The following is a 19,995-nucleotide window of genomic DNA, read 5'->3' on the forward strand; positions in this document are numbered from 1 at the left end:
GGCAAAGGTTTGCAATATGTTTTTTATGTAGGACGCACCATGCTTCTTTCACAGAGAGCACACACCTGCACATTTTTAAAGCATTAAAAAAGAAATGCAAAAACTACTGGGTTCTTAAATGCAAAGCTATTGGCTTGTAACCCACTCACTCATTCACAGTTAGGAACTGCCCCACAGAAGATGTTGTATTCACAAACTCACTTGCATTTAGGGACTGCTGAACAAGGGGGGCCATTGTGAATTCCTCCTGAATCATAAGTAGTCCCCAATTCGACATTGCCCACAGCCTCAAGAGGATGAAGGCACTTCAGGCCAGTGCTTCTTTTGGAACTGATGCAACAACACTGCTTTTCCATGGTTAGCATGTTGGAGGGGAATGGAAACTGTCCAGATTTGTCAAATCAGCTGATAGACATCCATGGTAGTTAGCACTGTGGGCACTGATGGGGGGAGAAGAGGCCATCGTACCCACAAAGAGTGAGAGAGGCCAATTGTGTACCCTAGGACTTCTGGCCTTGGAGTTCTGAGGCATCATCTGGATGGTTATGGCACATGGAACTGGCTTTTAACCTATTCGTTCCCTCACTAAGTCATTCACTCCCTCACTGTCTCACAGTTAACAAAGTACTCCGCAATGGGTGCTGCTCAGTGCTCCACATTAATTACATTGCGGACCCTTTCTTTACAGTACACTTACCTCAGCAATGCACTGGAATTGTGAAGAATTGGCAGGTGGCACATATATTGAGGGCAGCTTTATTTATCTTTGTTCCTTGTGGACAGGAAACAGGACACGTTGTTTGACCAGAAGTCTCCAGACTGTTGTGTGTGACTGTATGCCCCCTTCACTGGACATTTGACAAAATGCCACTGTTTTTACTGCTGATGTGAGGTGAAAGTGTGCTATGTTTAGCTGCAAACTCCTGCGAGGCCTGTGGCCTGTTGATGCTGTGGCTGCAGGAGAGCAGAGCGTGTGAAGGGTGAGAAATGTTCAGGTGTTTTGGGAGCTAGCATGTATTTGCTCCTTATCCATGTATTCAAATCTGTGGATAAGGTTTCTCCATCTCTCTCTCTCTCTCTCTCTCTCTCTCTCTCTCTCTCTACATTGTAAAAAATTTCTTGTAAATTTTACAGTAAAATACTGGCAGCAGCGTTCCCAGGCATTTACTGTATTTTTACAGGAACACTACTGTATTTCAAATTTACAGCATATTACTGTAATTGAATAATACAATAATTTACTGTAAATACTGTGATTTACAGTAAAATACTGTAGCAGACTTGCTGTAAATTTACAGCTATTTTTACAGTGTGCTCATGGCACAGAAAAGGCATCTGTTTGTCATTTAGGTAATGGAGAGAATTACAAACATTCAAAAGCATGAACGAAGATGAGGATATTGCTCTATTCCTGCTTTTAGGTGTGTAATATTGATCACTTAAGTTGGAAATATCTCCAAATTCGGGAGACGTCTAACTGCATTAGCATAAGTGCTAGTAAACTAAACAGTTACAAATGAGTTTCTGTGGTAATTCAAACAGTGAATAAACAACTTACAGAGAAGTTACATTGAAAACCGCAATCATTTTTCTTCTCAAACATGCAGTTCCACTTTAAAAGACACAATAACAGACGTCCATTTTGAAAATAACATGTATCTCCAAAATAGTAACTTTATGGGAGAAGAAAAATACCTATTAACTTTAAAAGCTAGTCGGTGTAAAATGACTTTGTTCACACAGTGTGAAGGACAGCTGCTGTGTTCAAATGACGTAGTAAAGTATAAATATTTGGACTGCGACTATGTACAAAAAACAACATTTAATAAAATCAGATGAAAACGGCGAGTTTGAAGATTGAATTCTCATAGGGGTTGCTAGCAGAAGAGCCACATGGTGCTGCAGAGATTCTTGGGGTTAGTGTGTTCTCCCTTTGTCTGCATGGGCCTCTTCCAGGTGCTCCAGTTTCCTCTAGCAATTCTAAAACATAAGCTGGTAGGTGGACTCTCTGTGTGAAAATATGAAACTACCCTGTAATTTGTATGTGAGCATCCCAGCCACTAGGGGTGCTGAATTAATGGTAGGCCTCTGTCTGGAAGGCCTTCTAACATAACACAGATTTACCCGCTGTGGCGACCCCTGATCAACAGAGATGAAGGGTGCTGCCATCTGCCTGAAGAGTTTATTAATTTTGTATCAAATAGCAATTTATCAGTGAGCAGTTTTAACAATTCTAGAGCGGCCATTTTATTTTTTTTGCAGTAATTAACATTAAGTGGAAAATAATTGAGCCTAATAGTTCCTGTTTAAGGGCGGCATGGTAGCGCAGCAGGTAGTGTCGCAGTCACACAGCTCCAGGGGTCTGGAGGTTGTGGGTTCAATTCCTGCACCGGGTGACTGTCTGTGAGGAGTGTGGTGTGTTCTCCCTGTGTCTGCGTGGGTTTCCTCCGGTTGACTGTCTGTGAGGAGTGTGGTGTGTTCTCCCTCTGTCTGTGTGGGTTTCCTCCGGGTGACTGTCGGTGAGGAGTGTGGTGTGTTCTCCCCGTGTCTGCGTGGGTTTCCTCCTGGTGACTGTGAGGAGTGTGGTGTGTTCTCCCTGTGTCCACGTGGGTTTCCTCCGGGTGACTGTCTGTGAGGAGTGTGGTATGTTCTCCCTGTGTCCGCGTGGGCTTCCTCCGGGTGACTGTCTGTGAGGAGTGTGGTGTGTTCTCCCTGTGTCTGTGTGGGTTTCCTCCGGGTGCTCAGGTTTCCTCCCACAGTCCAAAAACACACGTTAGTAGGTGGATTGGCGACTCAAAAGTGTCCGTAGGTGTGAATGTGTGTGTGTGTGTGTCTGCGTTGCCCTGTGAAGGAGAGGCGCCCCCTCCAGGGTGCATTCCCGCCTTGCGCCCAATGATTCCAGGGAGGCTCTGGACCCACCGGGACCCTGAACTGGATAAGGGTTACAGACAATGAATGAATGATACATTAGGTATTTTATTAATTTGCATGCTGCAAACCCTCCCCCCCCCGACCCCCCCCCCCCCCCCCCCCCCCATACACATACACACTGTGTATAGATTTGTCTTGTGTGCTGACATGGCTTTGCAGCTATCGTGATATCATCAGTTGTTAAACCCTAACAGGTAAAACTGCCTCAGTACACACAGTCCAGCGAATTAAGGTCATTGCATGCAGCAAAGCGAGGTGATGCAGCATTAGAAAGCTGATTTGGATAAACGTTCTACCACGGTGCTGGCTGCTGCTGCTGGGTTTAGAATAGCATGAGGATTGTGCCGATGTCTCTTGAACCTTTCAGAGCAACACTCATGCACATTCCTGATTGATACATTTCCATGGAAACATGCTCTACACTGTACAACCCTGTTGCTAAGGAGTGGGCCTTCGCAAGAATTTTTTTTTCCCTTTTTGTACCATCTTTTTTCACTCTCTCTCTCTCTCTCACTCTCTCTTTCGCTCTCACACACACGGTCACATATATTCCTTTCTCTCTCCTCTTCCGTTCAGCCGTGAGAACAGAGCTTACATTAAAGCCTCTGAATGTTACACTTCTCCTCTCTCCCTCCATGATGCGGGCGGTGAGTTTTCACCTGGTTTAGGGAGTGAGGGGAGAGAAAAGTTTGGGGCTATGTGGAGCTAGTTTGGGGCGTCAGGGCCGGAGGGGGAGAGAAACAGAGAGAGATAGAGAGAGAGTAGTGCTTACTCCTCTCTTTCTTAGCGTTTTGTGGCGATTGGCTCTGGGCTCGAAGGCAACAGGGAGCCAGATGGATGAAACTCCAAGATCCCGGAAGAAGGTTCATTTTGGAGGTACTGTAGATGCTCTTTGGTAGCTTTGACTGTGAAATGTGTAGTTTTAGAATTTTAGCAGAGAACTGGAGTATGCTTTCTCTATTTGGCTGTATTTAGCATCTCAGTGCTGTGGTCTGAGTTTATGCATATGAGCCTGCTGCCACTGTTCTGTGTGTTAGAAATTCACTCGTGTTTTAAATTAGCACCTAGGCTACTTGCCCTTGCCTTATGAGACTGTATCAGAATGCAGAGTGCTTTGCAGAAGTCTCTTTTCTTCAGTTCTGTCTCTTGTTTTATGTGCGTGTGTGTTTATATATATATATATATATATATTATACAATGAATTTAGAAGATACTCTTCAAAATCTGAGAAAGAACGATTTTTTCTCTTATAAATGTATTATTTTTGGTTCTGTTCTGATGGTGTTAAGTTATTGTCATTTTTTTAAACTCAAATTACTTTAGTAAAGTTGCAAACCAAAAAAAAAAAAAGTAATTCAGAGTGGTTTGAGGTGAAGTGGCTCACTGTAGGGATGATTTTTGATTTTCTTGGTAGTGGTGAAAGGCAGCAGGGGTCACAGTGTCTTAAACACTAATGCTGGTTGTTGCACTATAATGGTGCTAATGGTAAGATCCATAACCTTTAAAAGGCCTCTATTAACTTGCCATGGACCATATGGTTTTACATAAAACAAACAAAACAAAAAAGTCTCACATCGCCAGTCTCTTTAGGGAGAGTGTGGTGCCTTTCGCTACTTATCATGGCCAAGAACCACCTACTGCTGCAGGAAAAGAAACTTGACTGACATGGAAATAGGCCAATCACAAGTCTGTTATTTTGCCATGACGTGTAGAAGGACCTGATTCACGTTGGACCAATAAGAGCCAGTACAAAATGATACACGGAAGTGCATATACGCAGATGTACAGAGAGCCAGTCAGAATGCAACTGGCAGAATTCTGACAGTGAGGCCAGGTTTGTGCACTGAAAGTATCAGAAAGTATTACTGTAGCTGAGACTACCAAAAGACTTTTGAGATGTCTGGTTTCTATCAGCACCACTGTGAACAATACAGACTCCGTATTTTTCCCACTCTGAATGACTTTCTTTCCACTGAAATGATTGATTTATATAAAAGTAGAATGGAATCCCTCTTTAAAACAGAAATAGCCAGATAAACAGTGCAAAATGATCAAGTAGTGCTTAAGTCAATAATAGAATAGTAAATTTTATCTTGACAACCAATCAGTAATCTAGGTTTTGGAACAAGCGTCTGATTTGGCTCACTGACTGCATAACTAGTGAAATTCAATACTAAATGGGGTGCCATTTTCCAATATTCCTATATAATAAAGGAATCCAGAAGAAGTGTTGAATTTGGATAACCAGCCCTAATTATTATAGAGCATTGTACACACAGGCATCCCAAAGTTGCAGAGCTCACACGCCTCAGGAGCTCAGAGAGCATGATTAGAGTGTGATTAAGAGTTTGTTGAAGCCTCGCCATTAAATCTGCAGACCTTTGTGCTTTTGTCAGCTGCCAGATTGTGTTATCTCATTTCTGCCAACAGTTTAATGGTCTCTAACTTGCTTAAGAAGATAGAAATTGTTGGTTATTGTTCAGATTTAAAGGGGAAGTTTAACATGAGCTCACTTCCTGGTGCTTTTGTGATGAATATGCTTAGTTAGGAGCAATATACTGTACCAATAAAAGTCAATGGGCAAGACTGAGTATGTAGCATGGTTTATGTTATAAGTCACTGTGGATATGAGGGTTTGCCTGATATTATACATGTTGTACTTGTCTGAACTCTTATCTCTAACATTTTCCCACATGAAGCAGCTGTTAATCTTAGAGAACCAGTAAAAATGTGCAGTCTGTGTCGTATTCTGTGTAGCATCTACTAGCTTCCACTGCTAGCTTCTGCTATCTGACAACGATCATCGCTAAATGAAACCTTCAGTTTTTTCAACACACTGACCATGAACAGGACATACTTTTGTGTGTGTGTGTGTGTGTGTGCACGCACTTATCTGGCCTGTTAGCTTAAGAGCATTAGCATAAGTGTTGTAGCCTTAGCTGTTTAATAAAGATGACAGAAAAAGATCTGCTAAGTACTCAAAATGAATAGTTTGCTGCTAAAATTTGTTTATCTGTGCCCTGTCCCTACCCATGTGGTGACTCTGAATCGAGTATCTGTTTGTCTGTTATGTTGTTCAGTGAATTAGCAAAAGCTGTTTATTCAGATTCAAAATAATATCTAAATTGTCCAGGGGAGATCTCTGAAGAGATCAGACATAAGTGATTCCACAATAAAAGGACAAGGTTAAGATAAAGTAAGTTTAAAATCATTTACCAAAGCTACAACACTTAAAGCTTTCATTTTTTGGGCTTTTGGTCAAAAAAAAAATCCATGTATTTTTTCCCATCCTCTAGCACTTTGAGAAGACAATGCTAACTGACTGGAAATGAGATAAATGAAGGGTATATAGTCTCTACATTTTTCTCAGTGCTGTATGTAACCAGCTTGGTTTGTATATGCCACCATTAAACATTTGGCTCTTCAAGGGTTGTTTAGTATAGGCAGTGGTTATATATAGAACTGTGATAACTGAAGGAACATTTGAGTGCGCATTTAAATGGTTGTTCACTATGCTTGGGAATGTGTTGTTTATTATCATTTAAAGAACATTTTTCAGAATCGTGGTCCTATGTATTACAATAAGTGTTGAAGAGTCTTTGGGCACTCTGTAAAACCATCGCTGATGACAGTGTATGATAATGGACTATATCTACTACTCTTATGTCTTGCACTGTAAAAAATTTCTGGCAGCACAGTTCCCATGCATTTGCCGTATTTTTACAGGAACACTACTGTATTTCAAATTTACAGCATATTACTGTAATTGAATAATACAATAATTTACCGTAAATACTGTGATTTACAGTAAAATACTGTAGCAGACTCGCTGTAAATTCACAGCAATTTTTTACAGTGTATGTCTTATTTAAGCGTTTAGATGCATGTCCTTACAGCTGATAATCCACTATCCATGTGGGTTATATATATTTTTGTTTATTAGTGAAGGAAACTTATGGCAGATCCATCAGTATCAGTGTAGGCTGCTTATTATTTATAAATAACCTAAATTGATTGCTCAATATCAGTGTAGGTTACGTCCATTATTGTTTATTAACCAGATGTGACAAAGAGACACAAATAAACGCAGGATTAATAATAGGCTGACTGTCGTCATGGCCTCGCCAAGCACTGAGGTAAGCCATAGTGCAGGAGAAGGGCTGTATGAGCACAAGACAGCTGGCGGTCTGCATCATCCACATGGCATAATGTTTTCTGCACAACAAAGTAATGGAGAGCCTGTGACTTTAACAGCTAAGCAGTGAGTAGGATGGAGGGGGAAAGTGTTGAATCCCACGCAGCCTCCTGACAACTGATATCATCATGTATCAACATAACTGCAGCGAACAATGCACACGGTGCAGTTTCAAACCTCAACCTGCCAGATAGAGCACAAACGCAACACACACCACCCCCCCCCCCAGAACTAAAGTCCACCTTCTCACCATGAGATGAAGGAATATTGTGTGTGTAGAAGCTGCCTACTGCAATTCCTGTCAAAAAAAAAGAGGATGTTTGTACTAAAATGATGCACTTGTTTACCTTAATTTAACCGTGTCCATCAAGTCAAATGAGGAAAACTGTATTGTAATATAAAGGTTTTGAATATGGAATGACATTTAATCACATAAATCAATGCATTTTAATCAAAGAGGAATACCACATTTAAACTTGGAACACAGATTATAAGTTAAAATGCATTAACAAATAAAACAAATCTAAAGTTATATTAGATTTGTGTATGATGGTATTTTAGTGCATGATTTCTATGTAACATGTTCAAATATTAAATCTAAAATGTTCAATTCAGCAACTAAACAGTGATATTCTACAGGGTGGGCCATTTATATGGATACACCTTATATAAAAATATTAATATAGTTATATCAAAAAGTTACATTAAAACCAAGCACACCATTGTTTTTCTTGTGAAATTCCCAATAAGTTTGATGTGTCACATGACCCTCTTCCCATTGAAGAAACAAAAGTTGGATCCAAAATGGCCGACTTCAAAATGGCCATCCCATCTTGAAAAGTTTCCCCCCTCCCATATACTAATGTGCCACAAACAGGAAGTTAATATCACCAACCATTCCCGTTTTATTAAGATGTATCCATATAAATTTGGAGTCAGTGAGTGTATATCACATTCATATATTATCAACAGTCAATGTTTCTAAGTCTCTCACTCTCAAAATGACCTGGTATATCTCACTTTACTGAAGCTTAGCCAATCAATGGTTTATCCCTGGTTATCCTGCAAGGATGTCCAGTGTATTCTTGTCCAGGTGCCTTAAGTATTTTTTATTTTGTAACCCCCCACCGCCGGCCATGTCATTAGCTTTACTTCTACTGCATTATCTCTGCTTCCATAGCATTTGGATATTATCTGCCTTTCCTCAAAACTGTTCCCTGGCTCTTCTTTGGCCTTTATGTTTGTTTTCCCCTCAAAGAGCCTCCTCATGCCTGTGGTCAGCCAATGACGGTGAATCAGTCAATATGGTGCATTGACCACTGGAGCAGAGTGGTGATTTTTATTATAGAAGAGGTTCAAATGGACCTTCCAAGCGTTGGTCTCTAGGACAGCCATTATTTTCCTGCCAGAAGCCCAGTGCTTCCATTGATCATGCTGAAGTTACTCACTGATCAAAGAGCATTTATTGTGCGTTTTTTCCGTCAGTGCACTTAGTATCAGGTCTTCACTGTATGAGTCAATTCTCAGCAGAAATAGCTGCTGGGACATGGTGACATACGGTCCACGGTTTGACCAGTTTGTAGGCAGAAGGTGTTTTTATTTTTTATTTTTTGTCAAAGGCCTAACTTGATGTACTTTGTTTTTAAGTCGTTATGTCTCGTTTACTTGTGGTTGAACTAATGCTAGTTGATCCTCGCAGCACGTACTGAAGATGATGATGACGACAGTAGGGAAGGGAATGAGGAGGGTGATAAAGGTAAAGATGGTGCTGATGATGGGAAAGATGTACGAGACAGTAGTAGAGAGAAGAATGACCGTGATGACTTTTGCTGATGGTGAAGATGATGCTGGTGTGATGTGTGATGACTGCAGGAATGATGAAGATGAGGATGAGGGTACTGTTGAAGGTGATGAAGATGATGTTGAGGATAAAGATGATGAGGATGACTATGGTGGTCATGACTGTAACGATGATGGTGAAGATGATGAGGAAGGTGGTGATGATGGTTGTGGTCGTGATGGCTGTAATGATGAGGGACATGTAGCTATTGCACAACACATTAACTATTTTGACTATGTTCAGGAGCCCTCAGTCGTGTGCCTGTCCTCTGCAGTGTGCTGCTGCTCTGGAATATTAAGTGATTGTAAATCATTTCACCTCTATCTAAGTAAACATGAAGTGCTTGTTTTGTTTGTGCAGACGCCAGGGCGGACCGATCTGAAAGACGGAAACTGTTTCGACATTACACCGTGGGATCGTACGACAGCTTTGATGCATCAAGGTAAGATTAAATGTTCTTTAAATCCATGTTTGAGAGCTGTGTGTGTGTGTGTGTGTGTGTACACACACATGCAGAGAAAGACAGAAAGAGTGCTTAGCCAATTCTGCATTCTACAATTACAGAGTGTATCCCATATTTGCTCTGCATACTTTGCTAGCCCCCTCTCACCTTGTTTTTGCAATGGTCAGGACCCCCCCACAGAGCAGGTTTATATAGGTGGTGGATCATTCTTAGTGCTGTGGTGGTGTGTTATTGTGTTGCTAAGGTTTTTAAACCCTGTGTCCACTCTCTGTCCACTCCTCCCTCGTTGGTCAACCTTGTAGATGTAAAGTCAGAGACAGTAGCTCATGAGTCGCTGCACAGTGTGTGTTGGTCGTCCTCTAGTCCTTCATCAGTGACACAGGACGCTGTCGGCTGGATGTGTTTTGTCTGGTGAACTAACCTCAGTTCAGCAGTGACACTTAGGGCTTTAAAAACTTCAGAGGCACTGCTGTGTCCACTTACACACACTTACACACCAATCAGTGACACATCAGTGTCACTACAGCGCTGAGGTCCTATCCACTGAAAAGACTTTTGAAAATGTTCTCCAATGTGGAGATTTTTGAAAATGACGTAGTCTGTGTTCTCGTGTGGACGAGGAAAATGCATCTTTTAGGGAACGCAGATGTCACACAGCGCGCCTGTCTCGGGCTGAAATCTACATAGCTCCTCCCTCCTCCCTATATAATGAATTACATAAGTCATTAAGTTACAAGGTACACATGCAAATAGCACTAATTTCAGATTATTTCTATTTTAATGCAAATAATGCAGTATTAAGATCAGTCATTCAGTCAATTTATGAATTGCGTAGTGCACTACACAGGGAGCATGTCAGGAGTGATGCTTGTGTCTTGCTTTGTGGTGTTTTGATGTCTCCCTTAAAGAGGTACTATGGCCCCCTATTGGCCTGGCATAATAATGCAGCTGTGTTCGTGTTTGTCTGGATAGGTTTATTTTCAAAAACAGAGAGAATACGTGTGGCCAGGGCCTGAGAATGATGCACCACTCAAATCAACCTTTCTCTTTGGGGAACATGACCATTGAAGGACAAAAGGAGGATTGCAGTCTGTAGTTTATGAGCTGATAAAATGGACAGTGAGTGTGAAACAAGGAAGTGGTTTTAATTCTGTGGCTGATGTATTCGTCTGAGAGAGTTGGAGCACACCTATGAGTCAAAACAAGACGTGCTTTCCAGCTTTATTGTTTACACACACTTCTCTACTGTTAGACTAGAGATTTATCATTACGTTAGCATAGCGCTCTTAGCATTCAGATGTACACATTCCCTGAGAGGATTAATCCTCATACACTGCTGAACCAAGGCCTTATTTTTTAAATAAGTTTTGTTTCTTTAAACCTACACTGTAAAAAATTCCTTGTAAAATTTACTGTAAAATACTGGCAGCAGAGTTCCCAGCCATTTACTGTATTTTTACAGGAACACTACTGTATTTCAAATTTACAGCTTATTACTGTAATTGAATAATACAATAATTTACTGTAAATACTGTGATTTGCAGTAAAATAATGTAGCAGACTCACTGTAAATTTACAGCGAATACATTTCTTACAGTGTACTTAATCCAGACCTGGATTTATGGAATATAAACTGTTCTGAAGCAAAGATTCTTTGTTCGCTTTTTGAAATAATTATCACCGAAAGGCTTTTAGGAAAGGGACAGCGTGGAGAGGGTCGTTAAGCCATTATTCACGGTCCGCAGCACATCAAATGTCTTCTCATTAGCCAGTTGGCCTTTCAATGCCCTGAGAAGTAGCTTACAGGCTCGGGGTTAATTGATCATAACGTTGCTGTGCATACACCGCTGCATCGGAGCATTCATTTATCTTATCTTATGTCAGATATTGCTTTAGAGTTTTTCCTCTTTCACTTACTAAGAATCACCCACACATTCTCTATGAAAGCTGTATTAGAATTGACAGCTATAATTTGTCTGAATCACCAAGCGAGCATGCACAGCTTTTACATCCTGTCTGTCAGTAACACCAACTGCTGACTGACCGCCTCTCAACACAATGGAGAATGGTTTTCCACGTTAAGGGGTACCAGAACCTTTAGCATCAGAGAATTGGAAGTGTTTTTTAGGAGCCATTTGCCAGTTTTACTGAACTATATTTCCAAAAGTAAACTCCGTTACATCAAGGCACACCCACTGCAGACTGTAATCTCTGAATAAAATTCCCTAAAAACGTGACCTTTTAGGCCTGACCTCCAGGGCACACCAGGTGGTGATTACACAAGTTGCGTGCACAGTAGAGCATCTATAGATCTATCTGTAATTTACCTGTAATAGGGCAAATAGAGCCTCTGCACTGTGTAACTTTTGGAGGAAGGTGGGAAAACCACCTTCCTTGATTTTTGGACAGTGCTGTAAAAGTCAGTCCAACTCTCTGCAACTATAAGGAGAGCCCAGAAGCAAAAATACCAATCAGATCTTTAAGTTTCAAATCAGTTGCATAATTTATTATTTTTCTGCTGTTTACATCGTGTCCAAGTATAAAATTTGGAATGTATTATTCATTCATTCATTCATTATCTGTAATTGCTTATCCAGTCGCGATGGGTCCAGAGCCTACCTGTAATCATTGGGCGCAAGGCGGGAATACACCCTGGAGGGGGCGCCAGTCCTTTAAAGAGCAACACACATTCACTCACACACTCACGCCTACGGACACTTTGGAGTCGCCAATCCACCTACCAATGTGTGTTTTTGGACTGTGAGAGGAAACCGGAGCAGCCAGAGGAAACCCACGCAGACACAGAGAGAACACACCACACTCCTCACAGACAGTCACCCGGAGGAAACCCATGCAGACACAGGGAGAACACACCACGCTCCTCACAGATAGCCACCCGGAGGAAACCCACACAGACACAGAGAGAACACACCACACTCCTCACAGACAGTCACCCGGAGGAAACCCACGCAGACACAGGGAGAACACACCACACTCCTCACAGATAGCCACCCGGAGGAAACCCACACAGACACAGAGAGAACACACCACACTCCTCACAGACAGTCACCCGGAGGAAACCCACGCAGACACAGAGAGAACACACCACACTCCTCACAGACAGTCACCCGGAGGAAACCCATGCAGACACAGGGAGAACACAACACACTCCTCACAGACAGTCACCCGGAGGAAACCCACGCAGACACAGGGAGAACACACCACACTCCTCACAGACAGTCACCTGGAGGAAACCCACGCAGACACAGGAAGAACACACCACACTCCTCAGACAGTCACCCGGAGGAAACCCATGCAGACACAGGGAGAACACACCACACTCCACACAGACAGTCACCCAGAGTGGGAATCGAATCCACAACCTCCAGGTCCCTGGAGCTGTGTGACTGGGAGACTACTTGCCAGCTGCCGGACACCATGCTGCCGGAACGTATTATTTCATTTATAATATATACATACTATAGTTCCAAATAAAGAATGTTTTGTCATTTTCCTGAAAGTTTAGACTTTTGGAGACAGGGGAGTTTGCTCTGACAGCCACAGTGCATTTGTATTCAGTCATAACCCAAGCATTTGCATCTGTCCAGTGAATCATCCGTCTCTGATCCAAGTCTCTAGGATTAGCAGAAACTCATCAAATATCATCCCATCAATTTCCCAAATTACTTTCTTGGTTCCGTTTCACACCACCGTCATTGCAAAACAACTGTTTACTTATTAATATTTTTGCTGGAAAAGGTTTTTACGGAGAGTGCGAAAGCGCTCATTGTCAGATGGCCGCTTATGTAAGCAGCCCTAATGCTGCGGGTCACTATTGCTCAACACTGACACGAGGAAGGCGTCAAAAAAAATCGGAGCTGTGATGTAATCCAAGGTCACGTTTCGCTGAAATGAAGACGGGTTTTTGCATTTTCTTTTGTTTACAGAATGATTGATTGCAGCAGGAGAGCTTCTCTTAATGTGCTCTTAATGTGAATAAAGTTGACAGGGGTTTACTGATTGCAGGCCAAAGCTTTATTTACCTTTTAGAACGGCTACACTGTCGACTGAATGTCCTCAACACAATCAATGAACAAACTGACCACAGCGAATCTGTGTCTAAAGCCTGGATTATTGAACCTTTTTTTTCATTACTGTGATGCAAGCTAAGTCCATTTAGTGGTGGACACCTTTAGGGTGAAAAGAAGGCAAAAAGGAAAATTCCATAAGCAACAAGCTGAACTCCTACTCAGCAGACACACCCCTCGCACAGAGAACGTTGTCATGGAGACACACAGAGTGAATCCGTTGCGATGCGTTTGCAGTCTACTTCCTGTCGTAGGCCCCCTGACTTACAGGAAAGGAGCTCTTTCTAGGGAAAATTTAGACCGTTTTAAGCTTTTAATGCTTGTTAGCGGCCCAGACTGCAACATCAATTTGACATTATACAACTGCCCTACTTTCAGCTTGTGAATCAGCTCCCAACTCTAAAGATAAATTCAGTGTTTCAGGGTATAGATGCTGAGCAGTGAAGCAATAAAGAGAACATCAGACTTCAGAGCATACACACGTGCAGCTTTGTGTAGGGATACTGATCATTTTTGTATTGCCAGGGTGCAAATATCATGATATATATTTATTTTCAATTTTTTAAACTCAGTTATTTCCTCAATTTATTTAATCCTTCCTTCCATTCATTCATTCATTATCTGTAAGCGCTTATCCAGTTCAGGGTCGCGGTGGGTCCAGAGCCTACCTGGAATCATTGGGCGCAAGGCGGAAACACACCCTGGAGACACCTCACAGACAGTCACCCGGAGGAAACCCATGCAGACACAGGGAGAACACAACACACTCCTCACAGACAGTCACCTGGAGGAAACCCACGCAGACACAGGGAGAACACACCACACTCCTCACAGACAGTCACCCGGAGGAAACCCACGCAGACACAGGAAGAACACACCACATTCCTCACAGACAGTCACCTGGAGGAAACCCATGCAGACACAGGGAGAACACACCACACTCCTCACAGACAGTCACCCGGAGGAAACCCACGCAGACACAGGGAGAACACAACACACTCCTCACAGACAGTCACCCGGAGGAAACACACGTAGACACATGGAGAACACAACACACTCCTCACAGACAGTCACCTGGAGCGGGAATCGAACCCACAACCTCCAGGTCCCTGGAGCTGTGTTCCTGCGACGCTACCTGCTGTACCACCGTGCCGCATCCATTCATTAATTCGTTCATATTCTTTAAAGGGTCCGGAGCCTACCTAACCTCACTCACCCAGTCACACACACACTCCTGTGGAGAATTTCACACACTCACCCAGTCACTCACTCTCTCACACACACACACACCAACAAAAAAAAAAAAACACAAGTGGAAATTTCCTCACTGCAACATCCACTTGCCCCCATGTGTTTTTGGGCTGTGTGAGGAAACAAGGAACCCCCAGAGGAAACCCATACAGACACTGGGAGAACACACCACAATCCTCACAGACAGGGACCTGAGGCTGGGGTTAAACCCAGGACTTGCAGCAACACTGTGCTGTGCAGCTCTTATCCCAGTATATTACTGATAATTTCACCCTCAAACACAGAGTCCATCCAGTCAGGGAGAGTGAAGTCTAGCATCACGTTAAGTCATGGGCGCAAGAGTCAGAGCCGTCTCCAACCCATTGAGAGCGGGTTCATCTATGTTCTCTTGGACTCCAGGCCATGGACGCCAGGGGCATCACGTTGGATCACTTTGGATTAACACAGTGTTCACTCTCTCGTGCTGCAAAGCCTTGGGAAACCAAACCCAAATCAGATCTACACCACTTGGAACATTTGTTTCTGTATGGAGTACATACACAATCCATGTCCAATGCCGCCTAGTCTTCCCCTGCACATGCCTCTGTATTCAGCGTTAATGTAGCATCAGTGCTTAACTTGAAGTGAGTGCCAGTAAACGCTACAAAAGCAAAGCATCTGACCTTTTGCACAGCTTCGTCTCGCTCTAATAATGAACATCTGAGAGCTGCTCAAAGCAAATTATCTTTGCCATGAAAGCTCGTGCAGCTTGTTAGTTTGTTTGATGTTGGTCATGAAGCATGTGGTACGCTCATGTGACGTCATTAAAATAATGTAAACCTTAATGGGCTTTTATCGTCACTGAAGAATGTGCAGCAAAATTGTGCCTTTGCATTTAACCAATCCTTGGCAGTGAAAACACACACACATATATTATTGCACTAGAGACAATGAGTACACACACACCTGGAGCAGTGGGCGGCCATTCCAGGGTTAGGTGCTTTGCTCACGGTCATCTACACCGTGGATGTTGAGGGAGGAGACAGTGCTTTTCAAACACTCCCCCGACAACCTCAGTTTTTCCTGCTAGTTGAGGGGATGGAACTGGCAACCTTCTGCTACCAAGCCTCTCAAAGAAGGGGGTTGTTTCCTGTCTGAGTCCAAAAGTTACATAGTGCAGTTTCTAATGTGTCTGGAGTAGCAAGACAGAGGCCTTACAGCTCCAGCCTGAAATCCCTCATACAGATGATGTGTTGTCATGTTGCTTTCTATGTATACGTCCAAAAGTTTGTGGCCACCTACCCTTCTTTCTCTCACCGTACTGGGTATTTTGAAACACTGACGTTGGAACATTTCTTTGAGGGTTGGATGGCGTTCAGCCACAAGGGCAGTGCAATTGGATGATTCATTCGGGATCCCAAACATCATTTCAAGTCATCCCAAAGGCTCCAACATTTAGAAGATGGTAGGACACCACCCCCTGCCTCCGCCACCCCCTTTGATTTCAGGACAGTGCTGTATCAGTGAATTTCTCTCTGCAACTGTAGGGGTTCTGTTAGTAGTGGTGCTGTTAGGGTCTGGGTTCCTCTGCATATAGACCCTCATCAAGCTAAAAACAGACTTTCCAGCTTCACAGAAAGCTTAACGCATGCCACAAATGAACCTATTTATCTTCCACTGGCAGCTTTGGCACAGTGTTAGGGCCTGTAACTATACTGAGGGAAGGGCTGATGAAGTATTGTTTAAGAGAAACAGGAGTAAAATGAGCGTTCTCCGAGAGCGTGCAGGTTTGAATTCACCTCATTTACGAGTGAATAATGAGTCTTGATGCTTGATCTGTGATTAGCCAGCCAGGATATTAATGACCTCTATGACAACACCACAGTAAGTCCCTACACACACACACACGCGCGCACGTGTGCATGCACACGCGCACGCATGCACGTACACTTACCCCTCCCTGCCAAGCAGATTATGTAGCTATGGTAACCATGCATCATTCTGCAGGAGTCAGCTCTCTGCTTTCTGAAGGCTTTCAATACTCCCATGCAAACTCAGCGTACAGTTTATCAGCTGAGAGTTTGTCAGAAACCATCACAGAGCTCTGACTGATGTGAAGTCTTTTATCTTAGAATCAAGCGAGGCGTGTTCATAATGTTCTGATTGTCCTCGTGCAGTGTGCTTTAGAGGTGCGTGATATAATCAGTGCTTGTGCTGTGATATTTTTCGGAAAGATTTCAAACCGACATTGAGTGCCACACTAAAGTGCTAACGATCATCTGGCATGATTTGGGTAAAAAGCATTCTTCTAAAGTAGAAAGAAACAAACACACTGCACTTCTAAGAAGTAAATACATCCTGAAAATTTGAACAGCACTTGTATAAATCACAATGGGTCTAATTTAGAATCTTCTTAGCGTGCTACAGGCTTTCTAACCACCAACCCTCTATACATCACTGAACCTTCCCTGGAATATTACTAGCAGGTAGTTTCGCAGTCAGACAGCTCTAGGGTCCTGGAGGTTGTAGGTTCGAGTCCCGCTCCGGGTGACTGTCTGTGAGGAGTGTGGTGTGTTCTCCCTGTGTCTGCGTGGGTTTCCTCCGGGTGACTGCCTGTGAGGAGTGTGGCGTGTCTGCGTGGGTTTCCTCCGGGTGACTGTCTGTGAGGAGTTTGGTGTGTTCTCCCTGTGTCTGCTTGGGTTTCCTCCGGGTGACTGTCTGTGGGGAGTGTGGTGTGTTCTCACTGTGTCTGTGTGGGTTTCCTCCGGGTGACTGTCTGTGGGGTGTGGTGTGTTCTCCCTGTGTCTGTGTGGGTTACCTCCGGGTGACTGTCTGTGGGCTGTGGTGTGTTCTCCCTGTGTCTGCGTGGGTTTCCTCCGGGTGACTGTCTGTGGGCTGTGGTGTGTTCTCCCTGTGTCTGCGTGGGTTTCCTCCGGGTGACTGTCTGTGAGGAGTGTGTTGTGTTCTCCCTGTGTCTGCGTGGGTTTCCTCCGGGTGACTGTCTGTGAGGAGTGTGTTGTGTTCTCCCTGTGTCTGCGTGGGTTTCCTCCGGGTGACTGTCTGTGAGGAGTGTGTTGTGTTCTCCCTGTGTCTCCGTGGGTTTCCTCCGGGTGATTGTCTGTGAGGAGTGTGGTGTGTTCTCCCTGTGTCTGCGTGGGTTTCCTCCGGGTGACTGTCTGTCGGGTGTGGTGTGTTCTCCCTGTGTATGCGTGGGTTTCCTCCGGGTGACTGTCTGTGAGGAGTGTGGTGTTTTCTCCCTGACGCCCCCTCCAGGTTGTGTCCCCACCTTACGCCTAATGACCCACCGCAACCCTGAACTGTGTTAGTGAGGGCTGTGTTTGTTAGAGCAGAGGTATGTTTATGATAATATATAAATATCGGTTTGTAATAGAACAGTTCATATACTGATATATTGCACATGTATTTGAGAAATCTGGGGTAATGTTTGAACATTGTTTCTTTGTTTTCTTTAGAGATTAGAAAATTAAGCAGCACTCGACTGATCTTTCTCAGGCTGTACTGTTGTGTACAGAATCCATCTCTTCCTGTCTCCCACTCTCCATCTCTCTCATTTTTTCTCTGTCCCGTTTTCTCTATCAATTTCTCACTTCACTATTCTCTTCTGTCTCCTGCCACTCATTCATACTCTCTCTATCTCTCATTCTCTTTTCTCTCTACATATTCCCCTCCCTCTCTCAACCCCTCCTTGCTTCTCTCTTATTCTTTCCCTCATTCCTTCTACAGCTTTTTCTCTCCTCTCTGAGTGTCTCTTTTGCTTCTGTCTTAAAATCTCGCTTATCCCCTTTATCATTCTTCTTCTCTTCTCCAACTCCTTCTCTCTCACTTTCTGTCTTCCATCTAGTATATATGTAGTCTCTTTCTCAGTCTCCCCAGTCTGTCTTCTCACTTATTTTCCACTTTCTCTCTCTCTCTCTCTCTCTCTCTCTCTCTCTCCCCATCCCTTCCATCACCATCTCCCACTCTCTCGTTCTCCTTCACTCTCCCCCTCCCTCTCTCGCTCTCTCCCCATCCCTTCTCTCTCTTTCTCTCTCGGCTCCCTACCTCTCCTTTTTCTCTTACATCCCTGTCTCCCCTTCTCTCTCTGTGTCTCTCTCTGAGTCTCTCTCTGTTATGTCTCTCCTCCTCCTCCTGGCGTCTTAAAGGCGCCTCTACATGACTGGATGTGAGTGAGTGAGAGAGAGTGTGTGTGTGTGTGTGTATGTGTGTGTGTGTGTGTGAGTGTGCGTGGCGGCGCGATGCTGTACTCGTCCGCGCAGCAGCGCGTGCCCTCGGCGGCGTGGCTGCGGTGTGTCAGCCGCTCTCGTGGCTCCTCCGTGCGCTCCGCCGCAGTGGCCATGATGCGGATGGCCGGCTGGAACACTAACGGTCGCTATGCGCGCGATTTTCTCCACAGCGACTGTGTGATCGAAGAGAAGACAGTGGTGCTGCAGAAGAAGGACAATGAGGGGTTCGGCTTCGTCCTGCGAGGGGCCAAAGGTAAGACAGGGGCCACTCTGCTGCCCCCTCAAACCTCCCCCACCCCCACCCCCATATGTCAAGTGCTTATTTACCCTCCCACTCCATCACTCCTTTTGGTGTGACCCCCTCTCCCCCCCAGCTCCTTCCAAACGGCGTGTGATGTCTTTCCTTGCCGCATCACTAGTGCATTAATATGCTTGGTTGCCCCCTTTTCTCAACCCACCCACCCCAGCTTTACTACCCTCTACGGCCTGTGATGTGTGTTTGTAGCCCATTTTATTCCTGTATAGTCTCCTTAGTGCATATGTTGGTTTAATATTGCCCCAGCACCTACCCCCTGCCCACACGGCATGTGATGTATTTACATGCCCCATCACTCCAGTGCATTTTATATGCTTTATTTTATCACCCCTGTATAAAGTCCCCCCTCCTCCCCATCACCCAGAGTGCATGAGTTTGTTTTATTTGACCCTGTCCCACTCCTCTCCCCTGCCCCTATGTTCTCTGTTTGATTATTGAACCTCTCAAACTCATATACATGTGCTGTTTTTATTTGCACCAACCCACCCTCACTCCAGTGCATGTAGGGTATTTATTTACCCCTCCCTAGTTACATTAATTTGCCTCCCACCCTCACTCCTTGGCATGGGTTGTTTATAGTTGCTCCCTACACACTATTCAGTTCAGGTACTTTGTTCATTTGCCACTTTCACCCCTTTTTTTGCCCCTACCCTCACTCCAATGCTTTTCAAACCTTCACTCCTGTGCT

The 19,995-nt window shown here is 44.0% G+C and overlaps 1 protein-coding gene across 1 annotated transcript in view; it reads left to right on the plus strand.

Annotated features, from left to right (window-relative positions):
* The window catches only part of shank2b (SH3 and multiple ankyrin repeat domains 2b), a 168,749-nt gene that overhangs the window by 106,155 nt on the left and 42,599 nt on the right, over window positions 1-19,995 (plus strand). Inside the window, exons 15-16 of the mRNA XM_066649888.1 lie at window positions 9,327-9,408; window positions 19,162-19,244. Of these exons, the coding sequence (XP_066505985.1) occupies window positions 9,327-9,408; window positions 19,162-19,244 (165 nt within the window). The remainder of the gene's footprint in view (window positions 1-9,326; window positions 9,409-19,161; window positions 19,245-19,995) is intronic.

This window comes from Hoplias malabaricus, chromosome 17, assembly GCF_029633855.1.
Source record: "Hoplias malabaricus isolate fHopMal1 chromosome 17, fHopMal1.hap1, whole genome shotgun sequence".
In the NCBI taxonomy this organism is placed as follows: domain Eukaryota; kingdom Metazoa; phylum Chordata; class Actinopteri; order Characiformes; family Erythrinidae; genus Hoplias; species Hoplias malabaricus.